The sequence below is a fragment of the Liolophura sinensis genome, chromosome 7 (assembly GCF_032854445.1).
Source record: "Liolophura sinensis isolate JHLJ2023 chromosome 7, CUHK_Ljap_v2, whole genome shotgun sequence".
In the NCBI taxonomy this organism is placed as follows: Eukaryota; Metazoa; Mollusca; class Polyplacophora; order Chitonida; family Chitonidae; genus Liolophura; species Liolophura sinensis.
Window position 1 is genome coordinate 25,112,157 of NC_088301.1, and position 22,849 is coordinate 25,135,005.

The window sequence follows — 22,849 nt, forward strand, 5'->3', positions numbered from 1 at the left end:
CGTTAAAAACAGATTAAAGGCATTAGCAGAAAGAAGGATACAGCCAAAACAAGAGTGCTATACAATAATCTGTTACTAGCCTTAAAACCAAAACGCATTTTCTGTTAAACAGGTATCGGGTGTAATAACCACCCCAACATCGAGACGCAAGATACTAAAGTTATCAAGGGATGACGAAGAAATAGAAGTGAAGCTATGGGGGCCACAGGCCGACCTGGCCTTGCCCCCAGTTGGCCACACTGTGACAGTGTCATGTGTCAACATTGCCGAGTATAGGGGCAAGACAGATGCTAATTCTACAGAAATGACAGAAGTCCGGGTTAGTTGCTAAATTCAGCTGGAATCCCAATTATAAACAGTACACACCAATGTTAATGGTTTTCTCTCTATCGGTGGTAGTTGTTCGCACCATTGAGCACCCGCTGGTTGTAACAATTGATTAATTGTATAAACAAGATTTTGTAGTTTGATTGGGAGAAAAACAACACGAGGTCTAATAATTACTGGATATTGTCTGCTTACAGGAAGACAGTGAAACCACTGATTTTGTGGGAGAAGTGGAAGGAGTCTGTTTTGAGATGTGAGTATTTATATGATTATTGTTGGACTGTTCGGTGTCGATATGGATTGTCACTCAGGCAAAGATATAGATACTATCTATTGATGTGTGTAGCTGTACAAGATAAAACCGTCACCATGGGCAATTCTATATTAATGCTTTATCATGACATATTTTCAAAGGATTTCGAAAGATACTTTTAAAATTTATCATAACTACGCGTAATCTTTTATTGTATAAGAATTTATGTAAGTTGTCACCTTTACTAAATTAAAAGTTTGTTTTATTTTTCTAGGGACGATTCTACTATCATCCTTAAGGATGAAGAGGAGGTGTGTTTTTTAACACATGACCAAGTTTTGTCCCTATTCCCACTGGAGATGTTCGAGGAGAGCGTCAGGGTGAAGGGGAAAAGACAAGGATCTAGGATACTTTCAGTGTAAGTCATTTACCAACTTTATATGCTGGACCACAAAGATGGCTAGCCTTTAGAGATTTTGTGCTACCGAGGTAAAATAAACATTCTATTCTATTCTATTCTATGTGATCAAGCAGTAAGAAGATGGACAGTCAGGTGTCATTTGAAGAAAAGCAATCAATAACAAGAAAACAGGATGTGTATCTGACAAATTTTCCCAAGTTATTCTACATGTCTTTATCCTAATTTACCTCTACCTCTTCCGCTACCATTATTCTAGTTGAAATTATACATGCAAGCTGTTATGTTATGGTTCAAGTAACACTTCATCTGTTTTTTTTGTTCAAAATGCAGAGCAAACAACGGGGATGTATACAGACCTATACTGTATTAATACTTTCAAGATCATTCAAGGCAGAAACACTTCGGCCATGTGTATCTGCAGCAAGAAAGCACTATTATATTGATTTAGTATATATCATCTGCAAGAACATGTTTTCACATCCATTAACTTTTCTGCCAACCGGGCCATTTGTTTATCTTACACTAATTGGAAATTTTTGTTTTTTGCAGTGAAAGGATCGACGAAGAAAGTTCTTAAGCTGGGGATACAAGCTGGGACATTTGCTGAAAACTGTATATATGTATATATTTAAAAGAATAGTGACAAAAAAACATCTACTTATGTATCTGCTTTATCTCTATTTGTACTTATTTTTATGTCAGTTTGGTGTTCCATGTTTAGTTATACAAAACACGATGTATGTCTTTAATAAAATTTTTTAAAGCTGATCGCTTCTTCTTCGTTTTCTGACTCGAGTGATTTAGTTTAGAAACAATCAACACGAAATCCTCCATTTTACAAGTTGATTCATATAGAAGGTATGTCTAGACGTCTGATATGCATGATGACGATTTGAACCCTATGCATATTGATTTGTATCTTGCGAAACCTTCTGGATTCTATTGGTATTTATTTCAGTGACATGGTATTTAATTGTGTGTCACGGCGTAGGCCACCCTGCTTTATGTTTAAACCGAGCTAGTGAAATGCATACTTTTTATTAAAGCCATTATTTGCTTGATAGACAGTAAGCCTAATGCATAATAAAGCACGGTTCTGTTGTCATCTTGGCACCGTGACCCAGTAAGACTATTTCGAGTTTGGGGAAATCTCGACAGAGCCACGCTATTATAGTTACAGGGGTAACTGAACGCGGGAAACATACCATACATTCTAATATACTAACACGGTACCTGTAATCACAAATATAACTTTACTTGTAGAGGTTTGGTTTACGTCAGTCGGCCCACTGATTGACGGAAAATAGTTGCAGTATGAAGGTTACACTTTTCACTAGTTAGGGCACTAAACAAGCTGGCTTTTAAAACTTACTAGAAATGCATAGGTTTACATTCTCCTAACACCAGACATTGTATAGGTATGGTGCTCTCATGAGAATTGAGGGCATTTCCTGGTACGTCCACTCCAGTGGGTGTTTATGTAATGTGACGAGCAGGGTACGAAGTTCACACGTGTGTTTACCTCGATCTTTCAATTAATATTGAGAGAAATTTATTGTTCTAATTCTGCGTATAGAGTTGTGTAATGTTATTACAGAAATCTGCCATATACTGAAAAGTAACTGATTGATGAAGCATGTGGATGTATATATATAAATCTTTGGGTGTACAGGTTGGAGATTTATATCCGTAAAGGTTAATTGCGTTATTTGCAATTATGTAGTCACTGCTAAATCAGCTTTTAGGTTTTAATTTATGACCTTTTTTATTTAGTAAAATTCGCGCTGTACATTGAACGTGTGTGTAGGCCTATATATGTTGAAAGCGGGAGGGGTGTGTATTAATGCATGGAGTCATATTCCGCTACATTGAGTCATATTCCGCTACATTGAATGAAGAGTGAGTGCTTGGGGTTTAACGTTGTGCTCAACAGTTTTTCAGTCATGTGACGACGAAGGAATCCTTAGGGTGTATTTAATGAACATCTTGTTGCAGGACGATTTTCCACCGCTCTTTTATCTAGACTTACCGAAGGCAAGTAAGCGGCCCCGCTTACCCCGCTTGTCCGAGACATAATACTGATGCGGATCAACCAGCACTATCCGCTTCATGCTGAACGTCAAACGAGGAAGTTACAACTTCCCCTTTTAAAGACTTAGGTGTGACTCGACCCAGGATTGATCCTGGATATAGGCCTACCGCTCCGAAAGCGGACGCTCTACCAACTGTGCTATCCAGAGATCGAATGAAGAGGGGGGGGGGGGGGGGAGGCTGCCCAATTCAAGTCGCTCTTATTCATACAATGTTTGTTGTATGACTTTCCTTGTTAGAAGTATGTTAAAATGTTAAATAAATATGTAATTAATTGCATAATAAATAATGCCTGCATCGCTAATTACATTGTATATTTTGATAGGCAACACATATTAATTTTCCTAAAAGAACCAACACGCACTGCTTCGTTTAAGTCTATTTTATCATTTTTTCACTGGCACATTTATGTCATTAGGCTAATATCAGGGCAGTTATAGGCCTACATACACATAACAAATATGAAAATCAGCGTTCAAGCACTATGTCAAGCATGCTTCGCTAAAAGGCGATCAGGTACAATTGTTCACTGTATGAGATTAATGCACTTCTGGTAATATTTCTCTGAATACTGCCTTTGGAACTTGATCATTCATTTGAAATTGTCACTTAACCTCATTGTGATTGTGTAGCTCATATAATGCATTCCCTACTGGTGCGCTCTCAACTCTGTGTGGATGTTTGGTGGCAACTGCGGAGGAAGAGGTGGGGGGGGGGGGGATTTGGTTTGCATTTGCTTTCTGGCCTACATGGCAACTGCGAAGTGTCAGTCTATTTTTAGCGCATGACATCATTATATGTGACCAATGAACGTCGGCCAATCCCTCTTTCTGCTTGTTATCAGCTAGCTGGTGAAGGATTTTGTGTATCGGTATTTCTTTTGCAAGTGTTCGACGAAAACAGAGTTTGCTGTTTCATTGGATTGACAGAGCATAGTGTAAGTTACTCTTACATGTTCTCATTTATTTGGAATTTTGCTGTTGGGGTAGAATTCATGTGTATTACCGATGAACTTAAAACGATACGGTACTGCTGATACTGACTGGTATGCCGTGCGTGTGGTGCAACAACAACAGGCGTACATTACACCACATGCATTCGTCTCAAAACAGCCGTTACAGTCATTTACTAATACCCTCTAACGGTTTTTCTCAAAATTCAGAGAAAGACAAGCAGTTACATACTAACAACTATTTTGAGACAAAGTCCTGTTGTTAGACTTGATTGTAAGTTACAGTGAATGTTCGTAGTAGCTTGGATTATTATCAAAAGCGATTTGCTGGTCTTCTAATAGACATACGGGTATTGATAGATAGAGTGGTTAGGGGTCATCAAAACTACAGTGGTAGTGTATGAGAACTCAAACCCAGGCCTCCCGTTTTTTCCCCGTCTTTTTGGAGAAGCTTAGCTTAGAGCAACATACATTCACACGCTATTTCGGTAGATGATGGGTTACATTTCAGGGCAGTATCTTGAACAGAAGTGCCAATTAGAATGAACTGATCGATTAGATGTGCCTTTTCATTGCAGGAACATCACTTCGTTCGATTTCTGTGGTTGCCATGTTTATCTGGTATCTATTTTCGTACATAATGCCATCAATTTGGTAGGGTTTACTGTCAAGGAGATAGCTCGTTTGGTTTTGCTAGTGCAGTTTTTAGTGGAGGCATAGATAGAGGGACAGTGATGTGTAATGACAGTCGATTCAAGTTTGTTCATGGTTTGCTATTAAGTGTGGTCTCGTGTCCTCGCTACAAAGACAATTGTTTTGCTTGTTCTGTTTAGATTATTAGGTATAGTTTGGTGTTTATATGGGCTTGTCTCATGAATGTATTATAAAGGGTGGGCATTCTACATGCATGTTAGCGTATGGATTATTGTTACTAGTTTAATGCTGCTTGTTGCACTTGTTTGTTATACGCGTATCATGAGTTCACCTGAACTCTTGTTTTCATTTGCAGTGCAACATGCCACGGAAAAAGTACTGGAGAAAAACAAGATTCCATAAGGTAAGGTGGACTCAATATATTATGTGCATAATATCATGTCTGTTTAGTTTTTACAAGCATTGGTACATGAACTGTATTCTTATTAGTGATTATATTTGACAGTCTGCAGAAAAAGGGTGTATTTAACACTAATAAAAGGGACATTTTTATGTTTTAGGGAAAAATGGAGCTAAAGTTCAGGAATGTTCAACTCTTGTACATGACTGCATGATGATGGGGACGGAGTTTACAAATGACATTGGATAGGGCTTGCATGGTTTTTAACTGCTTTTCTATGCTTAGTACAACGTGGGTGGGTGTGTGTATGTGGGGGGGGGGTGATCAGATGCACCTAATTTGACTACGATATCCCTTATACATGTACACTGAAACTGTTTTCCTGTGACGATACAATAGTTAGACAGAGTTTTCTCCCAGTAAGTTATGCAGCACACCTGTAATAAATGGTGATATTTTCTAATGTGGGATATTATAGGACAGTGTTTCTTTGCAGAGATTTGTTTTTTTCTTTACTCTTTAAGATGTACTTGATTGGTCATGGTCACAGATTGGTTATGATCACAGATTGCAAATTAATTTCTGGTTGTCATAGTTTTCTCTGTCGAGAGACTATGCCTTAGATTTGGTACAAACAATCGGTAATGGCTAATCAAATCAAACTTCAGCTATTCTTCCTGAATAAGCAAAATTATGGCTTGTCAGAAAATACCACCCCCATTTTTGTACTGTTTACCGTTTTAAAAAAGCAGTAAAGTTTGTAAAAAGCTATAATTTGACACGAATTAATCATTCGTAATGAGCTCTGGAAGATAACATGTTATCTCTAAAATGGACACATCCATGAAATCCTGGACTTCAGGAAACATGACTGACATATGAACTTGTCAGCACTTTGAAGTTCACCTGCTGAAATCTGTGGCTGACATGGATGGGTGGGACTAACCATTCTGTCACCCTGTTTTGGTTTGACTTTTTGAGCTGTGATGTGTTTGCATATCGAGAAATATGCTGACATTCACACTTTTTGCCTGAAACAGAACATAGCTTTAATCTCCAGTATTTGTCCATATGAGTCCAGAAGGGATGAAATTTGACTGATCTTATTCTGTCTGTGACCAGAATTCTACAGATGTTATGACTCGAGAAACGTATTTATGACAGTCCATTACCTTGATTAAGTATGGCGTGGAATTGACGATTTGACATTATCAGCATTACCTGTATCGTTTTCTCCATAAAATCTTTACCCATCTGAGTATTTTCCTGGATAGTTTATTGGTTAACGCCCAATTCTAATGCATAAACGTAGTTTTTAACATGGAAACCATAAGCAACATCAGCGTGCTATGATTTAGTACACTGCGGATGGTCGTGGGTTTCCCGCGGGTTCCACCCACCATAATGCTCACCACGGTCGTATAAGTGAAATATTCTTGAGTATGTTGTAAGACACCAATCAGATAAATAAATAAATAAATTTAGTACAACGCACGGCATAGCTCGCACCAGACCCACACAAGTGTGTGTGCCATATGGTATTGCATTACTAGTTTAACAAAGGCTGCCTGGTAATGGTGATGTGTATTGAAAGTTGTCTGCATTTTTTTTTTTTTTTTTTTTACAAAAGTGAAATGACAACACCTTCTTCTGTGTTAAGGTATTTAAATATTGCAAAACTTCACTTTTTCTTAGCTTTACAGTTGTATTTGGGACTGTCTATATTAGCTGTACTTGATGTTTTGGATAAACTGGTAGCCTTTGTTACTCACAAACAATACAAGTAAAGTCCTCAGATCAGACTGTGTGCCCAAAGCCTCAAATAATGGGGCTGCTCATGCGCACAGCAAATTATGTAGACAATAATAGCATGGATGGCTGAAGTTCATTTTTTGATTGTATATCTTTCTTTTTAAGGAGACAAAAGGGGATGGAAACGTGTCAAAAAATAATGACAGTGGCGAGTCTGGGACTGTTGTTTTTACAGAGATAAGTACAGTTTCTGGACATTTTCATCAAGGACATCCACAATTTATGCCAAACAGTGGGGCACAGTGTGTGGCTAATAGTTGCTCAGCTATTCTGTATGATAAAGTAAAGCCAGTTTCTATGTGGACTAGTAATGATCTTGATGCTGTATTGATTTCTGGTGATGAATTGTACTCTAATGTTAAACCTAATCTTCCTGCTGGTGAGACCTTTTTGCTCATTTCAGACATTCCAGATGTGATGGACATGCACAATGGTACATTCGGTATAAGGGCAGGTGAATCTTTGACAGGTTATGTACTTGGTACTGTTCATGCAGATCTGCAATCTGATATTTTCATGCCACTGAGAGATGCTCTTGAGAGAACACTATCTGTGTTTACTTCTTGCCTTATAACCTTCCACTCTTCTACATTTGCTATCATTAAACGCGATCAGTACTTATATGTTGTTGATTCTCATTCCAGGAATGTAGAAGGTGTACAAGTTGTTGATGGGACTGCTGTAAGCATCAGATACACAGGTCTAGAAGGTGTGTTTCAACACTGTACTCGTCTGGCTATTTCACTCAACACTGGTGAGTATGAACAGTTTGAGATTACTGGCATTGATGTAGTTACTCATGGGGATCTTGCTGATTCTGGTGATGTCATGCATGTACAGACTACATGGACATCTTTATCATTTAACCCACTGACAGACGAAGACCAAAGTCTAATGTGTAGGAAGCTAGAATTGCAGAAATTACCAGAACTTGATGCTCTTGGATCATCCTCCTTCCTTGGTGAACCATGCACGACAAAGAAGATTAAAATGGATGGGAACTGTTTTTTTAGAGCATTGTCTTTTGCAATATCTGGCACAGAGGAGAACCATAGACGACTGCGACTATTAACAGTAAAGCATCTTCTGGAAAACTCAAGGCTCTTCTCCCCATACCTTCGAGATGGACATGTCACTGTAGAAAGATATGTACAGTCATCACGGATGAAGTACTTACATACATGGGCCACTGAAGTAGAAATTCTCGCAGCGTCAGACATGCTTCAGACTGACATCTACACCCACAGTGATTCATGGCTGTTGTTTTCCAAGTCTCAAGCTCAAGAGCAGATGAACAGTTCAACTAGGGCTATTTATTTACATCATGTTTCAGGTTGTCACTATGATGTGGTAATTTGTGTAAAAAATCAGTCATTAGATCTTTGTACTGGAAATTGTTTACTGTGTAGTAACCATAGTGCTGAAGGAATACAAAGCATAACACATGTCAAATGTGAGGAAGATGACAACATTATCAAAGATGATGCAGTTGGTTCACGAAAAGACACTGGGAACAAATGCTTTGGGAAAGAGTTGAAGAAGAACCTACATCGTGAACGTATCCAGCAGAAAAGGCTTAAAACAGTGCATGACTGTAATGATGTGATAAATAAGCCATCCGCAGAACTTCAACACACCAAGAAGGAGCAAAACACATATGCTGCAAATGTGTCATACAGGAGACGTGTTTTGGCAGCTTATAAGGAGAAATATGCCAAACTAGACCACAGGGAATCGTCAATCCGACAGGGCAAGCAGAGATACAGCAATGATGAATTGTACCAAAATAGGATTAAGGCATACAGCAAGGCCAAATATTTGTCGGACACCAGGCATAAACAGAAGGTCAAAGCGTACAGCAAGGAGAGGTATTTATCAGACACCAGACATAAACAGAAGGTGAAAGCGTATAGCAAAGAGAAGTATTTGTCAGACACCAGGCATAAACAGAAGGTGAAAGCGTATAGCAAAGAGAAGTATTTGTCAGACACCAGGCATAAACAGAAGGTGAAAGCGTATAGCAAAGAGAAGTATTTGTCCGACACCAGACATAAACAGAAGGTGAAAGCGTATAGCAAAGAGAAGTATTTGTCAGACACCAGGCATAAACAGAAGGTGAAAGCGTACAGCAAGGGAAAGTATATGATGGACACCAGACACAAAGAGAAGGTGAAAACATACAGCAAGAGGAAGTATATGATGGACACCAGACACAAAGAGAAGGTGAAAACATACAGCAAGAGGAAGTATATGATGGACACCAGACATAAAGAGAACGTGAAAACGTACAGCAAGAGGAAATATATGGATGATGAGTTTAGGAAAAACAGGCAATCACAGCTGAAAAAAAAGTATTCGGAATCAGAGGCATACAGGAAAGATGTAATAAATAGACAGCTGGAACGCCGACGACGGAGGATAGCAGACCTTTCTTGTATTGATAATGTAACATCTGTTTTTCACCACTTAATAAGTGATGCACCACACCACATATGTGCAGTTTGCCATCGACGTTTTTTCAGAGGACAGGTTGTTACATGTAAAAGGGAATCTTACTCACAAATAGGTCAAGTGGCTGGAAAACTTGCTGCCAAATGTATATCAACAAGATACGTTCACACATGCTCCTCAGATTGCAATGTTCCCTGTATTATTTATCTATCTCCGTATTCCAAACTCTGGATTTGTTACACGTGCCATAGGAAGATCAGATCAGGCATTTTACCAGCTGAGGCATCTGTTAACAGTCTACAGGTAGAAGGTGTGCCGTATGAATTGTCTTGTTTGAACCAACTAGAGCAACATTTAATAGCAAAACATATTCCCTTTGCTAAGGTGGCAGCCCTTCCTAGAGGTGGTCAGAGAAGTGTCCATGGACCAGTTGTTTGTGTGCCATCCAACATCGACACAACAATTTCCTCTCTTCCACGACCAGAGTCAGATGATCAGCTGATAAGGGTAAAACTCAAGCGGAAATTATCATATAAAGGGCATTATAGATATCAGTTTGTAAACACTGCACGAATTGAAAGGGCACTCGAATATTTGAAGGAAAATAACCCACACTATCAGGATGTTAATTTCAACAACAATTGGGTTAACAACTTGTCATCAGCAGGAAACGACAAAGAGAGTGATAATGATAGTCTACCAGATTTATGCGACCATGAACAAGCTGGCAGTAATGAGGGCAAAAAGGCTGATCTGGGAAATGATGCTGAATACCTCCACTCAAGCCATACAGGAGATCAGGGGCTGATGATAGACAGTTGTCTGCAACCAGTTGACATAGGACAAGAAATACTTGATCAGTTCGCAGATAATGTACTTTGTTTAGCACCGAGTGAAGGCAATGATCCAATTAGACTTCTGATGAATGAAGAAAATGAAGCAAAGGCCATTCCCTGTCTTGTTCCCTAAAGGATCACCGACATACCACGACGAAAGAGAAAAGAAAATAACTATTTCACGCTATCTGAATACCAGGCTGATGCATGCAGACTGCAGATTTGCAAAAAGTACTGAGTATATATTTTATGCTCAGTATCTCTCAGAAGTTCAGCAGGTACTTTCAACTGTCTCTATTGCACTGAGAAAAAGTCATCAACCAGACACTGAACAAACGATAAATAAACTCACCGATTATGACTCCTTGAGAGAAATCCTAAAGACTGACTCTGGATTCAAGTTCTTAAAGCCAATCCGAGGAACTCCAGTATACTGGCAATCTGCACAGAAGGATTTATTTGCTATGCTGAGACAACTTGGCATTCCAACATGGTTTTGTTCATTTTCTGCTGCAGATATGAGATGGCCTGAGTTTATTCAAGCACTGGTGGTGGAAGAAGGGCGTGACATTGACATTACTGATATGGAGTGGTCAGCTAAATGTGAATTAATCAGAGAGAACCCTGTTATGGCAGCACGGATGTTTGAACATCGATTTCAGTGTCTTTTTGAAGGAATTTCTGCTGTCCCCTGCAAACCCTGTTGGGAAGATAATAGATTACTTCTACAGGGTAGAGTTTCAACACGTGGATCACCACATACTCATTGTTTATTTTGGGTTGAAAACGCTCCCAAACTTGACCATAACTCAGATGAAGAGGTGACCGCCTTCATTGACAAGTATGTGACATGTGAAATGCCACCAACAGATGATGTGATGAAGTGCTGCAAGAGATCGTGTCTTCTGTACAGAAACATAGTAGCCTTCATTCTAAGAGCTGTCGAAAAAAAGGTACGAACTGCAGGTTTAACTTTCCAAGACCACCAAGTAAGTACACATTCATCTCTAGGCCAAGCTCTTCAGATGTTCACAACAATGATTGTAATGAAGCATCGATAGAAAGGGAGATGAATTGTGAAGAGGCTAAGCGAATCCTTGAAGCGTTGTGGGAGGCTCTCTCAAATCAAGAACATGCTTTTGGGAACACAGAAGATTTGTTCACTGCTGTTGGAATAAACCAAGATCAGTTCCAGGAAGCATACACGATGCTGTCAAAGCGGGCTAGTGTTGTGCTCAGACGAGGCCTGGATGATGTATGGTTGAATCAGTACAATCCTGACCTTCTGCGTGCATGGAATGGGAATATGGATATTCAGTTTGTGCTCGATGCTTACTCTTGCATTGTATACATTATATCATATATTTCTAAGTCAGAAAGAGAAATGGGTCTTCTTCTGGAACAGGCAAGAAAGGAAACTTTGAATGGAAATGAAGACACTAAACAAGCATTGAAGAAACTTGGAGCAGTTTATCTTCAGAGTAGGGAAGTAAGTGCTCAAGAGGCCGTGTTTCGAGTCTGTAACCTGCACTTGAAGGAATGTTCAAGACTTGTTCAGTTTATTCCTGTTGGTGATGCCATAAAAATGAGTCTGCCCCTGAATGTGATCCAAAACAAGCTCAGTGGTGGGGATTTAAATGTAGACGATGTGTGGATGACAAGCATAATTGACCGTTACAAGAACAGACCAGATGGTGATGAATTTGAAGCTATGTGCTTGGCAACATTTTGTTCCGAATTCCGAGTTCTGCCGAAGACAGAGAAAATTTCCAGTAAAGCTCAAAAGGAGGGATTGGTACATAAACTGAGGGGTAACATGGGGTACATTCGTAGAAGAACACGAACCAAACCAGCTGTGGTAAGATATCCAAGGTTTTCACCAGAGAATCAATCAGAGAAATATTTCCAGAGCATTTTACAACTGTTTTTGCCATACAGAACAGACTCGCAGCTGAAACCTGATGGGTTTAATTCGTTTGAATACTTTTTTGAGACTGGTGCTGTAAGTTTGCTGAATAATACTAGTGTTGAGCTTGTCAAGGACATAGTTAACAGAAACAAGGCATCATTTGAAACAGATGCTGATGAAATCACCAGAGCAGCGGAAATTCTTGAAATGGGTGGTCACTTAGAAGATGCATGGGCACAGATGTATCCTGAAACTGAAGCAGAAAGGATTTCTTGTTTTGAAGAAATTGAAGAGCTTGACAAGGTCCCTTGTGAGGCAAAAGACATACCAGATTTAGTACAGAATCAGAAGTCTGATTACACTATTGAGCCTCAACAGGGAGTTCTATCCGGGAGTGAAGCAAAAGATCTTATGCGATCACTGAATGAACGACAACTGGAGGTCTTCTACAAAGTTCGAAAGTGGTGTTTAGAGAAACTCAATGATCTGGAGACAGAACCTTTCTATCTTTTCATCACGGGAGGTGCAGGAACTGGCAAAACCCATTTGATTAGGTCTTTGCATTTTGAAGCCAACAGGCTTTTAGCACGGTGTTTGTCAAAGCCAGATGACACATCAGTTTTAATAACAGCTCCGACAGGTGTTGCAGCTTTTAACATTAGTGCTTCAACCATTCACAGTACGTTTAGTATTCCTGTAGATGTAAAATTACCCTATCAGCCATTGGGAGAAGAAAAACTAAACACGTTACGTTCAAAGTATAACAGCCTTCAAATTTTAATTATAGATGAAATCTCTATGGTGGATCATAAGTTACTTGCTTACATCCATGGAAGGTTACGACAGATCAAGCAGTGTAAAGATTACTCTCCATTTGGAAAGGTGTCTGTGATTGCTGTTGGAGATTTCTATCAATTGCCACCAGTAAAGGGGAAGCCTTTATACAAAGATGACATTGGATTTAATCTCTGGTCTGAGTTCAAAATAGTGGAACTAACTGAAGTGATGAGACAAAAAGATCAAAGCTTTGCAAATATGTTAAACCGTCTTCGTATCCGTAAAAAGACTGAGAGAATCACAGCTTCGGATATTTGTATGTTGACTAAGCGCGAGAACGGAGATGAAGAAGGTGATATTCATATATTTGCAACAAATCAACAAGTTGCAGAATTCAATCTCTCTAAATTGTCTCAAAGTGAAGAGGAAATTTTTGCTTTTGATGCTCAAGACTTTGAGAAGGATCAAAGGACTGGAAAACTTCAGAAAAGAGACAATCAGTTCATAAGTACGGTGTATTCTAATTTGCCCAGAAAACTGTCTTTAACAGTAGGAGCACGAGTGTTACTTATGAAAAACATTGATGTTTCTGATGGTCTTGTGAATGGAGTCTTTGGCACAGTCTCACATATTCCATGTCCAGCAAGAGGTGAAGATGTACCAAATGTGATTTATGTTGTGTTTGACAGTGACAGAGTTGGTATTAAGATGAGGAGAGAAAGTCAAATCCCTGATTGTGTACCATCCAGCAGTACACCAATTCACCGGGTAGAAGATAGAGTGAGTGCACGTGGTGGAATCAGAAGACAGTTTCCTCTAAAGTTAAGTTATGCTTGTACTGTACACAAGCTACAAGGTGTCACTCTTGACAGAGCAGTTGTTTCCCTGGATAAAATATTTGCTGCAGGCCAAGCTTATGTGGCGTTAAGTCGTGTGAGATCACTGGAGGGGTTGACCATTCAGGATTTTAAAGAGTCTGTTATTTATTGTAATGATAGTATCACTGAAGCACTCTTGTCCATGTCGCCTTTCCTGAACTTTACATCTGAACACACCAATGACCAAGGAGCTAGTTTAGTGGAATTCAAGTTCATTCTTCATAATGTACAAGGATTAAGATCTCATATTCATGACATCAAAGGGGACAAAAGATTTACAACATCACATGCGATCTGTATTACAGAAACTTGGCTGTCTTCTGATGAGTCAAGAGAAGGACGATACCTAGAGGGATACACATTTAACCATAAGACCAGATCTCAAAGCTATGATCAAAGCGATCCATTGTTCAAGGAGTTAAAACAACAAGCACATGGAGGGGTTGGCATTTTCCACAAATCTGATATGAAATGTGAAATGTTGGATCTCGCTATTCCTAACTTGGAGAGTATAGCATTCTACTTTAATGATCCAAACTTCGCTGTCATTGTCATTTACAGGCCATTGTCTTATAGTCTTCCTATTTTCATACAAAATCTAGATAAACTATTGAAAAAACTGGCGAATCTTCCATATGGTTGTGCAGTAGTTGGAGATTTCAATGAGAACATATTGAAGTCCAATGTCATTTCAAAACTGTTTGCCTCTTACCATTTTCAGCAGCTTGTGAAAGAACCAACCACGGAAAACGGGACACTGATTGATCATGTTTATGTCAGACATGTCCATTTGAAAACAGTCAAAGTCATTCCGACTTATTTTAGCTACCACGATGCCATTATGTCCACATTATAAGAAAAACAGGTAAATGATGGGTGTAATATGGTCCTTAATGATGACTTGTTATACTGATAACTGGCTCATCGGTTGACCTGAAAATTCAGAAACTCCATATAGCACAAAGGCTACATACTTTATGAATACTGTATTCTGTAACAAAACAGTAATGGCTATGCTGCAACTGTATTCTGATGTTAAAGTGATACATGGCTGTCCAACTTATGGCTATACTACACGTAAAGCAATAGTTTGAATACCGTCCTTCCATGCTATACTCAGAATAAAGCAGTACACAGCTATCATACTGCCTGCCTATACTCACTGAAGCTGAACACGGCTATTCTACTACCCTACTATACTAATCCAAAACAGTACACAGCTCTTTTGCCACCTAATAATAGTGAAATTAAAGCAGTACCAGCTATCGTACTGACTGTCTTTACTGAAATGAAAGAGTACTGGCTATTGTACTACCTGACTTTAATGAAACTGAAACAATACTAGCTATCATACTGCCTGGCTATACTGAAACTAAAGCAGTACCGGCTATCGTACTGCCTGGCTTTACTGAAACTGAAATAGTACCGGCTATCATACTACCTGGCTTTACTGAAACTGAAACTGTACCAGCTATTGTACTGCCTGGCCATACTGAAACTAAAGCAGTACCGGCTATCGTACTGCCTGACTGTACTGAAACTAAAGCAGTACCGGCTATCGCACTGCCTGGCTTTCCTGAAACTAAAACAGTACCTGCTATCGTACTCCCTGGCTATACTGAAACTTAAGCAGTACCGGCTATCGTACTGACTAGCTATACTGAAACTAAAGCAGTACCGGCTATCATACTGCCTGGCTATACTGAAACTAATGCAGTACTGGCTATCGTACTGACTGGCTATACTGAAACGGAAATAGTACCGGCTATCATACTACCTGACTTTACTGAAACTGAAACTAAAGCAGTACCGGCTATCGTACTGCCTGGCTATACTGAAACTAAAGCAGTACTGGCTATCGTACTGCCTTGCTATACTGAAACTAAAGCAGTACCGGCTATCGTACTGACTGGCTATACTGAAGCTAAAGCAGTACCGGCTATCGTACTGACTGGCTATACTGAAACTAAAGCAGTACCGGCTATCGTACTGACTGGCTATACTGAAACTAAAGCAGTACTGGCTATTGTACTGCCTGGCTATACTGAAACTAAAGCAGTACCGGCCATCGTACTGACTGGCTATACTGAAGCTAAAGCAGTACCGGCGATCGTACTGACTGGCTATACTGAAACTAATGCAGTACCGGCTATCGTACTGACTGGCTATACTGAAACTAAAGCAGTACCGGCTATCATACTGCCTGGCTATACTGAAACTAATGCAGTACCGGCTATCGTACTGACTGGCTATACTGAAACTGAAATAATACCGGCTATCATACAACCTGACTTTACTGAAACTGAAACTAAAGCAGTACCGGCTATCGTACTGCCTGGCTATACTGAAACTAAAGCAGTACCGGCTATCGTACTGACTGGCTATACTGAAACTAAAGCAGTACCGGCTATCGTACTGCCTGGCTATACTGAAACTAAAGCAGTACCGGCTATCGTACTGACTGGCTATACTGAAGCTAAAGCAGTACCGGCTATCGTACTGACTGGCTATACTGAAGCTAAAGCAGTACCGGCTATCGTACTGCCTGGCTATACTGAAGCTAAAGCAGTACCGGCTATCGTACTGTCTGGCTATACTGAAACTAAAGCAGTACCGGCTATAGTACTGTCTGGCTATACTGAAGCTAAAGCAGTACCGGCTATCGTACTGACTGGCTATACTGAAGCTAAAGCAGTACCGGCTATCGTACTGACTGGCTATACTGAAGCTAAAGCAGTAATGGCTATCGTACTGCCTGGCTATACTGAAACTAAAGCAGTACCGGCTATCGTACTGACTGGCTATACTGAAACTAAAGCAGTACCGGCTATCGTACTGACTGGCTATACTGAAACTAAAGCAGTACCGGCTATCGTACTGCCTGGCTATACTGAAACTAAAGCAGTACCGGCTATCGTACTGCCTGGCTATACTGAAACTAAAGCAGTACCGGCTATCGTACTGACTGGCTATACTGAAGCTAAAGCAGTACCGGCTATCGTACTGACTGGCTATACTGAAACTAAAGCAGTACCGGCTATCGTACTGCCTGGCTATACTGAAACTAAAGCAGTACCGGCTATCGTACTGACTGGCTATACTGAAGCTAAAGCAGTACCGGCTATCGTACTGACTTGCTATACTGAAGCTAAAGCAGTACCGGCTATCGTACTGCCTGGCTATACTGAAACTAAAGCAGTACCGGCTATCGTACTGCCTGGCTATACTGAAACTAAAGCAGTACCGGCTATCGTACTGACTGGCTATACTGAAGCTAAAGCAGTACCGGCTATCGTACTGACTGGCTATACTGAAGCTAAAGCAGTACCGGCTATCGTACTGACTGGCTATACTGAAGCTAAAGCAGTACCGGCTATCGTACTGACTGGCTATACTGAAGCTAAAGCAGTACCGGCTATCGTACTGCCTGGCTATACTGAAACTAAAGCAGTACCGGCTATCGTACTGTCTGGCTATACTGAAACTAAAGCAGTACCGGCTATCGTACTGCCTGGCTATACTGAAACTAAAGCAGTACCGGCTATCGTACTGCCTGGCTATACTGAAAATAAAGCAGTACCGGCTATCGTACTGCCTGGCTATACTGAAGCTAAAGCAGTACCGGCTATCGTACTGACTGGCTATACTGAAGCTAAAGCAGTACCGGCTATCGTACTGACTGGCTATACTGAAGCTAAAGCAGTACCGGCTATCGTACTGACTGGCTATACTGAAGCTAAAGCAGTACCGGCTATCGTAATGACTGGCTATACTGAAACTAAAGCAGTACCGGCTATCGTACTGCCTGGCTATACTGAAACTAAAGCAGTACCGGCTATCGTACTGACTGGCTATACTGAAACTAAAGCAGTACTGGCTATCGTACTGCCTGGCTATACTGAAACTAAAGCAGTACCGGCTATCGTACTGCCTGGCTATACTGAAACTAAAGCAGTACCGGCTATCGTACTGACTGGCTATACTGAAACTAAAGCAGTACTGGCTATCGTACTGCCTGGCTATACTGAAACTAAAGCAGTACCGGCTATCATACTGACTGGCTATACTGAAACTAAAGCAGTACCGGCTATCATACTGCCTGGCTATACTGAAACAGTACTGGCTATCGCACTGCTTGGCTTTACTGAAACTGAAATAGTACTGGCTATCGTACTGCCTGGCTATATTGAAACAGTACTGGCTATCATACTGCTTGGCTATACTGAAACTAAAGCAGTACCGGCTATCATACTGCCTAGCTTTACTAAAACTAAAGCAGTACCAACTATCATACTGCCTTACTTTACTGAAACAGTACTGGCTATCGTACTCCCTGGCTATACTGAAACTAAAGCAGTACCGGCTATTGTACTGCCTAGCTTTACTAAGAATAAAGCAGTACCGGCTATCGTAGTGCATGGCTTTACTGAAACTAAAGCAGTACCGGCTATTGTACTGCCTGGCTTTACTGAAACTAAAGCAGTACCGGCTATTGTTTTGCATGGCTTTACTAAAACTAAAGCAGTACCAGCTATTGTACTGCCTGGTTATACTGAAACTAATGCAGTACCGGCTATCATAGTGCCTGGCTATACTGACACTAAAGCAGTACCTTCTATCGTACTGCCTGGCTATACTGAAACTAAACCAGTACCGGCTATTGTACTGACTGGCTATACTGAAACTTAAGCAGTAACGGCTATCGTACTTCATCGCTTTTCTTAAACTTAAGCAGTACCAGCTATTGTACTGCCTGGCTATACTGAAACTAAAGCAGTACCGGTTATTGTTTTGCATGGCTATACTGACACTAAAGCAGTACCAGTTGTCGTACTGCTTGGCTTTACTGAAACTAAAGCAGTACCAACTACCGTACTGCCTGACTTTACTGAAACAGTACTGGCTATCGCACTACTTGGCTTTACTGAAACTGAAATAGTACTGGCTATCGTACTGCCTGGCTATATTGAAACAGTACTGGCTATCATACTGCTTGGCTATACTGAAACTAAAGCAGTACCGGCTATCATACTGCCTAGCTTTACTAAAACTAAAGCAGTACCAACTATCGTACTGCCTGACTTTACTGAAACAGTACTGGCTATCGTACTCCCTGGCTATACTGAAACTAAAGCAGTACCGGCTATTGTACTGCCTAGCTTTACTGAAACTAAAGCAGTACCGGCTATTGTACTGCCTGGCTTTACTGAAACTAAAGCAGTACAGGCTATTGTTTTGCATGGCTTTACTAAAACTAAAGCATTACCGGCTATTGTTTTGCATGGCTATACTGACACTAAAGCAGTACCGGCTATTGTACTGCCTGGCTTTACTGAAACTGAAACAGTACCGGTTATTGTACTTTCTGGCTTTACTGAAACTAAAGCAGTACCGGTTATTGTACTTTCTGGCTTTACTGAAACTAAAGCAGTGCCGGCTATTGTACTGCCTGGCTATACTACAAGTAAAGCAGTACTGGCTATCGTACTGCCTGGCTATAGTGAAACTAAAATCAGTACCAGCTATAGTACTGATTGGCTGTACTGAAAATGAAGCAGTACCAGATATTGTACTGCCTAACTATTTTGAAACTAAAGTAGTACCGACTATTGTACTGTTGGCTTAAATTACATGTAAAGTAGTACTGGCTATCATAGTGGGTGGCTATGCTAAAATGAAACCACTACCGGTTATTGTAAATTAGTACCAGTTATTTTAGTGCTTGGCCATATTGAACCTAAGGCAGTAAACTGACTTAATACAGGCTATTGTACTGCCTGAAGTTAATGCATTACTGACTATCATACTGCCTGAAGCCCAAGCAGTGCGGGCCAATGTGCTGAAGCTAAAGGTAAGTATCTTTGTATGAAAATATTATGATTCATATGAACCCATGTCACTCAATTAGTCAGCTTGCTGTAAAGATATTGAGAGATCTCTTTGTCCTATGACTGAAATAATGTTTTAAACATTACATCGAAAATAAATCACTCACTCATTCACTCATCCTAAAAAAACAAACATTTAAACACCGTTAAAATGGGAAAACACTTTTGTACATAGCTTAATCGTGTAATGTTCATACTTGTGTTTAGTGTACTGGATTTGTTCTTTTACAGGAGCTTTGGTCTTGGAAATCTTAGTAACTGTTGGCACTGGAGCTTGTGGGAGAAAAAAAACTTCTGATAACTGCAACTGCAACTTCCTGTGAAGTGAAATCCCAGAAATTCAATGCTTATCGATGCAGCTCAAATTGTATCCCAGTTGTCTTCTAGTTAATGTAAGTATGTCATGTATTTAGTTTAAAATGTTTATGACATCTTCCATTTTGGTATTTGACATGGTAATTTACACTTGTAGTGTTATGCTCAGACTATAACATATCACGTTCACTAGCCATTATGTGTAAACACATGCCTCTGACGGGGCCTCTTTAATATTAGATTTGATGGGAGTTCAGTTTATGTAATAATTTTAGATTGATTACTTGATCTCTGCTAATTATTGTGTTATAAATAAACCTATGTTTCCTAAATTTATTTCTAGAGCCAACCTATTTAAAACGTTGGATAGAAAAAACAGGCACTTCAGTGATCAATTTCTGAGGATCTTGGTGGCGAGATGGACGACTATGGCAGAAACGTGCTGTTAGGACATCATTTGTTGGAGACCTCCGGCAGTCCACCGCAGTATAATATAAGTAAGGAAGTTATTAGTGACTTGCCACTACTCCTGTAAAACTACTGAATAAATCTTGGTCAAAATTCTCAAACTTGTGAATGAATTTGTGATCTTGAACTTTCATGAAATATAAATGAATGTCTCAAAACCAGTTTCGATTAACCCCATTACATGTAACTTAAAAGACAGGAGAAATTATATATTAGCTAAAATAACACACAAGCAAAGGCAGGGTGGATATATCCAGGTACAGCTGTAACAGTCGTATGAATAGAATATTGTGGGCGTTAAGATCACTTCAGGGAATCGCTTGTTTATAAAGCTAGTACAAAGGGACTGAAAGTCTCTTAAAGTGACACTATATTTGACTGAATTGTCTTCACTGGTTTCATGTTAATGTTAAAATATGACTGTATTTTCAGGTGCTCTCCTCCTCTCACCAATACCACTCCGCGTTTATCTTCGGATAGACACTGGCGGCTCAGGACCTTATGGAATGGACCAGTATATCCCGCAAAAATGGAACAAAATGGCAGCAAAGAACTCAAAAGTCATATATGCCATCTTAAGTCAGTATCACTATGGATGATGGAGAGCAACATATCCATCTAAACAAATGTTGCCCCTAGAACACTAATACTGCGAAGAACTTGCGCATGTGGTTTCTTTTTATGACAACTTGACAAGTCTGTCTTATATAGTTAAATCTGCTGAGAAGGATGATAAGATGTTAGGTGTGCTAAGGGGCATGATTCTTATGGCAAATCAAGAAAATTGCCAAATCACAGAAGCTATCGGCTGGCTGGAAAGTTGAAGATAAAACATCTAGATTGAATTAAATGATGACCTTTAACAGCAACATGTAACAAGCCCTGTATGATGGTAACATTTATTGGTGGTAACATCTGAATGACCTGTCTTGTAGATACTTCAGTAACTGTACCGTAACACCATCATGTGAAACTGAAACTGTAATTCAACATTGAGGTGATATATATTCGCCTTACATACCTCAAATCGCTGTGAGTTCAACTCCACCGCATGCTATCTTCCTCTCTGGCTGTAAGTGGAAAGGTCTCAGCAACCTGCAGAAGGTCGTGGGTTTCCCTAGAGCCCGGTTTCATCCCACCATAATGCTGGCTGCTGTCGTATAAGTGAAATATTCTTAGCAGGGCGTAAACACCAATCAAATAAGTAAATAAAGACATACCCCAATGTATGGACATCTCTGATTTTTGTAAATACAATTACAGGGCTGGAAAAATGTGGATTTTTTTTAGTCGCTCTGGCAGGCAACCAAGACGTTCAACTGTGGTTGGCCCCTTTCACCTTGGTTGCCGCCCACTTTTTATGTCATTTTGGTATGTGATCATTTAAAGTACAATACAATAAAATACAATGACATAAATAATATCTGATAAAAGTGATTTTCTGATTGGTGCTGAAATCATTAATACTGAGAAATGGTTAAATACGTTTTGATCCATCAGTTATGTTGCCTTTGAATACCCTTTTGAAAAGTATGGAACGGAATTTTTAGGCAGCCATATGCATTTTCATTGATGTACGGTTCGGATGACAGACCAATTACATTTTTGTGAACAGAATTTTTTGGACATGTATTTTTTGACCAAATTCAAAGCACGGTCGATTCATGAATGAAATGTACACTTCATCCAAATATAGCGGTAAGCCAACCTATTTCCTGGATGATACAGAAGACGGCTTATATTGTATATGTAGTAGCAGAATAGTGACGTATGTTTTGTACGGTATATTGGACCGTGAATATAATATTTTATATTTTGATGTTGTGTGAGACGACACCGTAGGGTGAATTAAGTTTTGTAACAGAAGATATAAACCAAGAGAAAGGTCGTTGTTGAGCGATTATACAGTACGAAGCATTTTCATTTTTATCATGTACTGTGAAGAGTTCTTTTCCGTCGAGCCTCAGTAAGCGTCAATATCATTTAGCTTGTTTATGTACGATTGGTACAACTAGCTGGCCGACAAGGTCGATGGGAGTTTGAACGGCTAAACGATGATTAACTCTGAATCGGAATCTGAAATTTTCGCTTGGTACATGTTACATTGTGTTTTGGCAAAGTAGTTCCAAAGGGCAGAACTCTTGATCAGTGATTGTTTCTCCCAAGGAAAGTTCGACCATGGAAAGACTGCAGTTTTGCGGATGTGCATGCCTGGCTTTCCCGCTGAGCGAGTCACGCGGTCGCTCAAATGCGGCTTCACTTACGGGGTCGTCTCAAATTTTCGAATGGTCATTTATCTATTCCAATTCGGCCAATTTTCTAACCGTTTACGGGTCCCCCCTTTTCGACACTACTTCTGATATATATATGTCACTTTACCTGAATAAAGAAAATGTACTTTTCACTTTGGTGTTATT

At 39.8% G+C, this 22,849-nt stretch overlaps 2 protein-coding genes across 4 annotated transcripts; both read left to right on the forward strand.

The window, feature by feature from the left end:
- Positions 1-3,859: 3,859 nt before the first annotated feature.
- Positions 3,860-22,836, forward strand: LOC135471304 (uncharacterized). Of its 3 annotated transcripts, none has more exons than XR_010444427.1 (7): positions 3,921-4,029; positions 5,054-5,101; positions 7,016-7,664; positions 14,486-14,626; positions 19,881-20,041; positions 20,308-20,461; positions 20,865-22,836. XR_010444427.1 is itself a non-coding variant. In XM_064750477.1 (6 exons), the coding sequence occupies exons 1-4, from the start codon at positions 3,877-3,879 to the stop codon at positions 19,970-19,972; spliced, it is 942 nt and encodes a 313-aa protein (XP_064606547.1). In that variant the 5' UTR covers positions 3,860-3,876; the 3' UTR covers positions 19,973-20,041; positions 20,308-20,461; positions 20,865-22,836. The 3 variants fall into 3 exon arrangements, 1 of the variants encoding a protein (XP_064606547.1); XR_010444426.1 differs by having other exon boundaries at positions 3,922-4,029; positions 14,483-14,626; XM_064750477.1 differs by lacking the exon at positions 14,486-14,626 and having other exon boundaries at positions 3,860-4,029.
- LOC135471303 (uncharacterized) lies at positions 11,081-14,256 on the forward strand. Its single transcript, XM_064750476.1, has 2 exons — positions 11,081-13,663; positions 14,067-14,256. The coding sequence occupies exons 1-2, from the start codon at positions 11,267-11,269 to the stop codon at positions 14,109-14,111; spliced, it is 2,442 nt and encodes an 813-aa protein (XP_064606546.1). The 5' UTR covers positions 11,081-11,266; the 3' UTR covers positions 14,112-14,256.
- Positions 22,837-22,849: the final 13 nt, after the last annotated feature.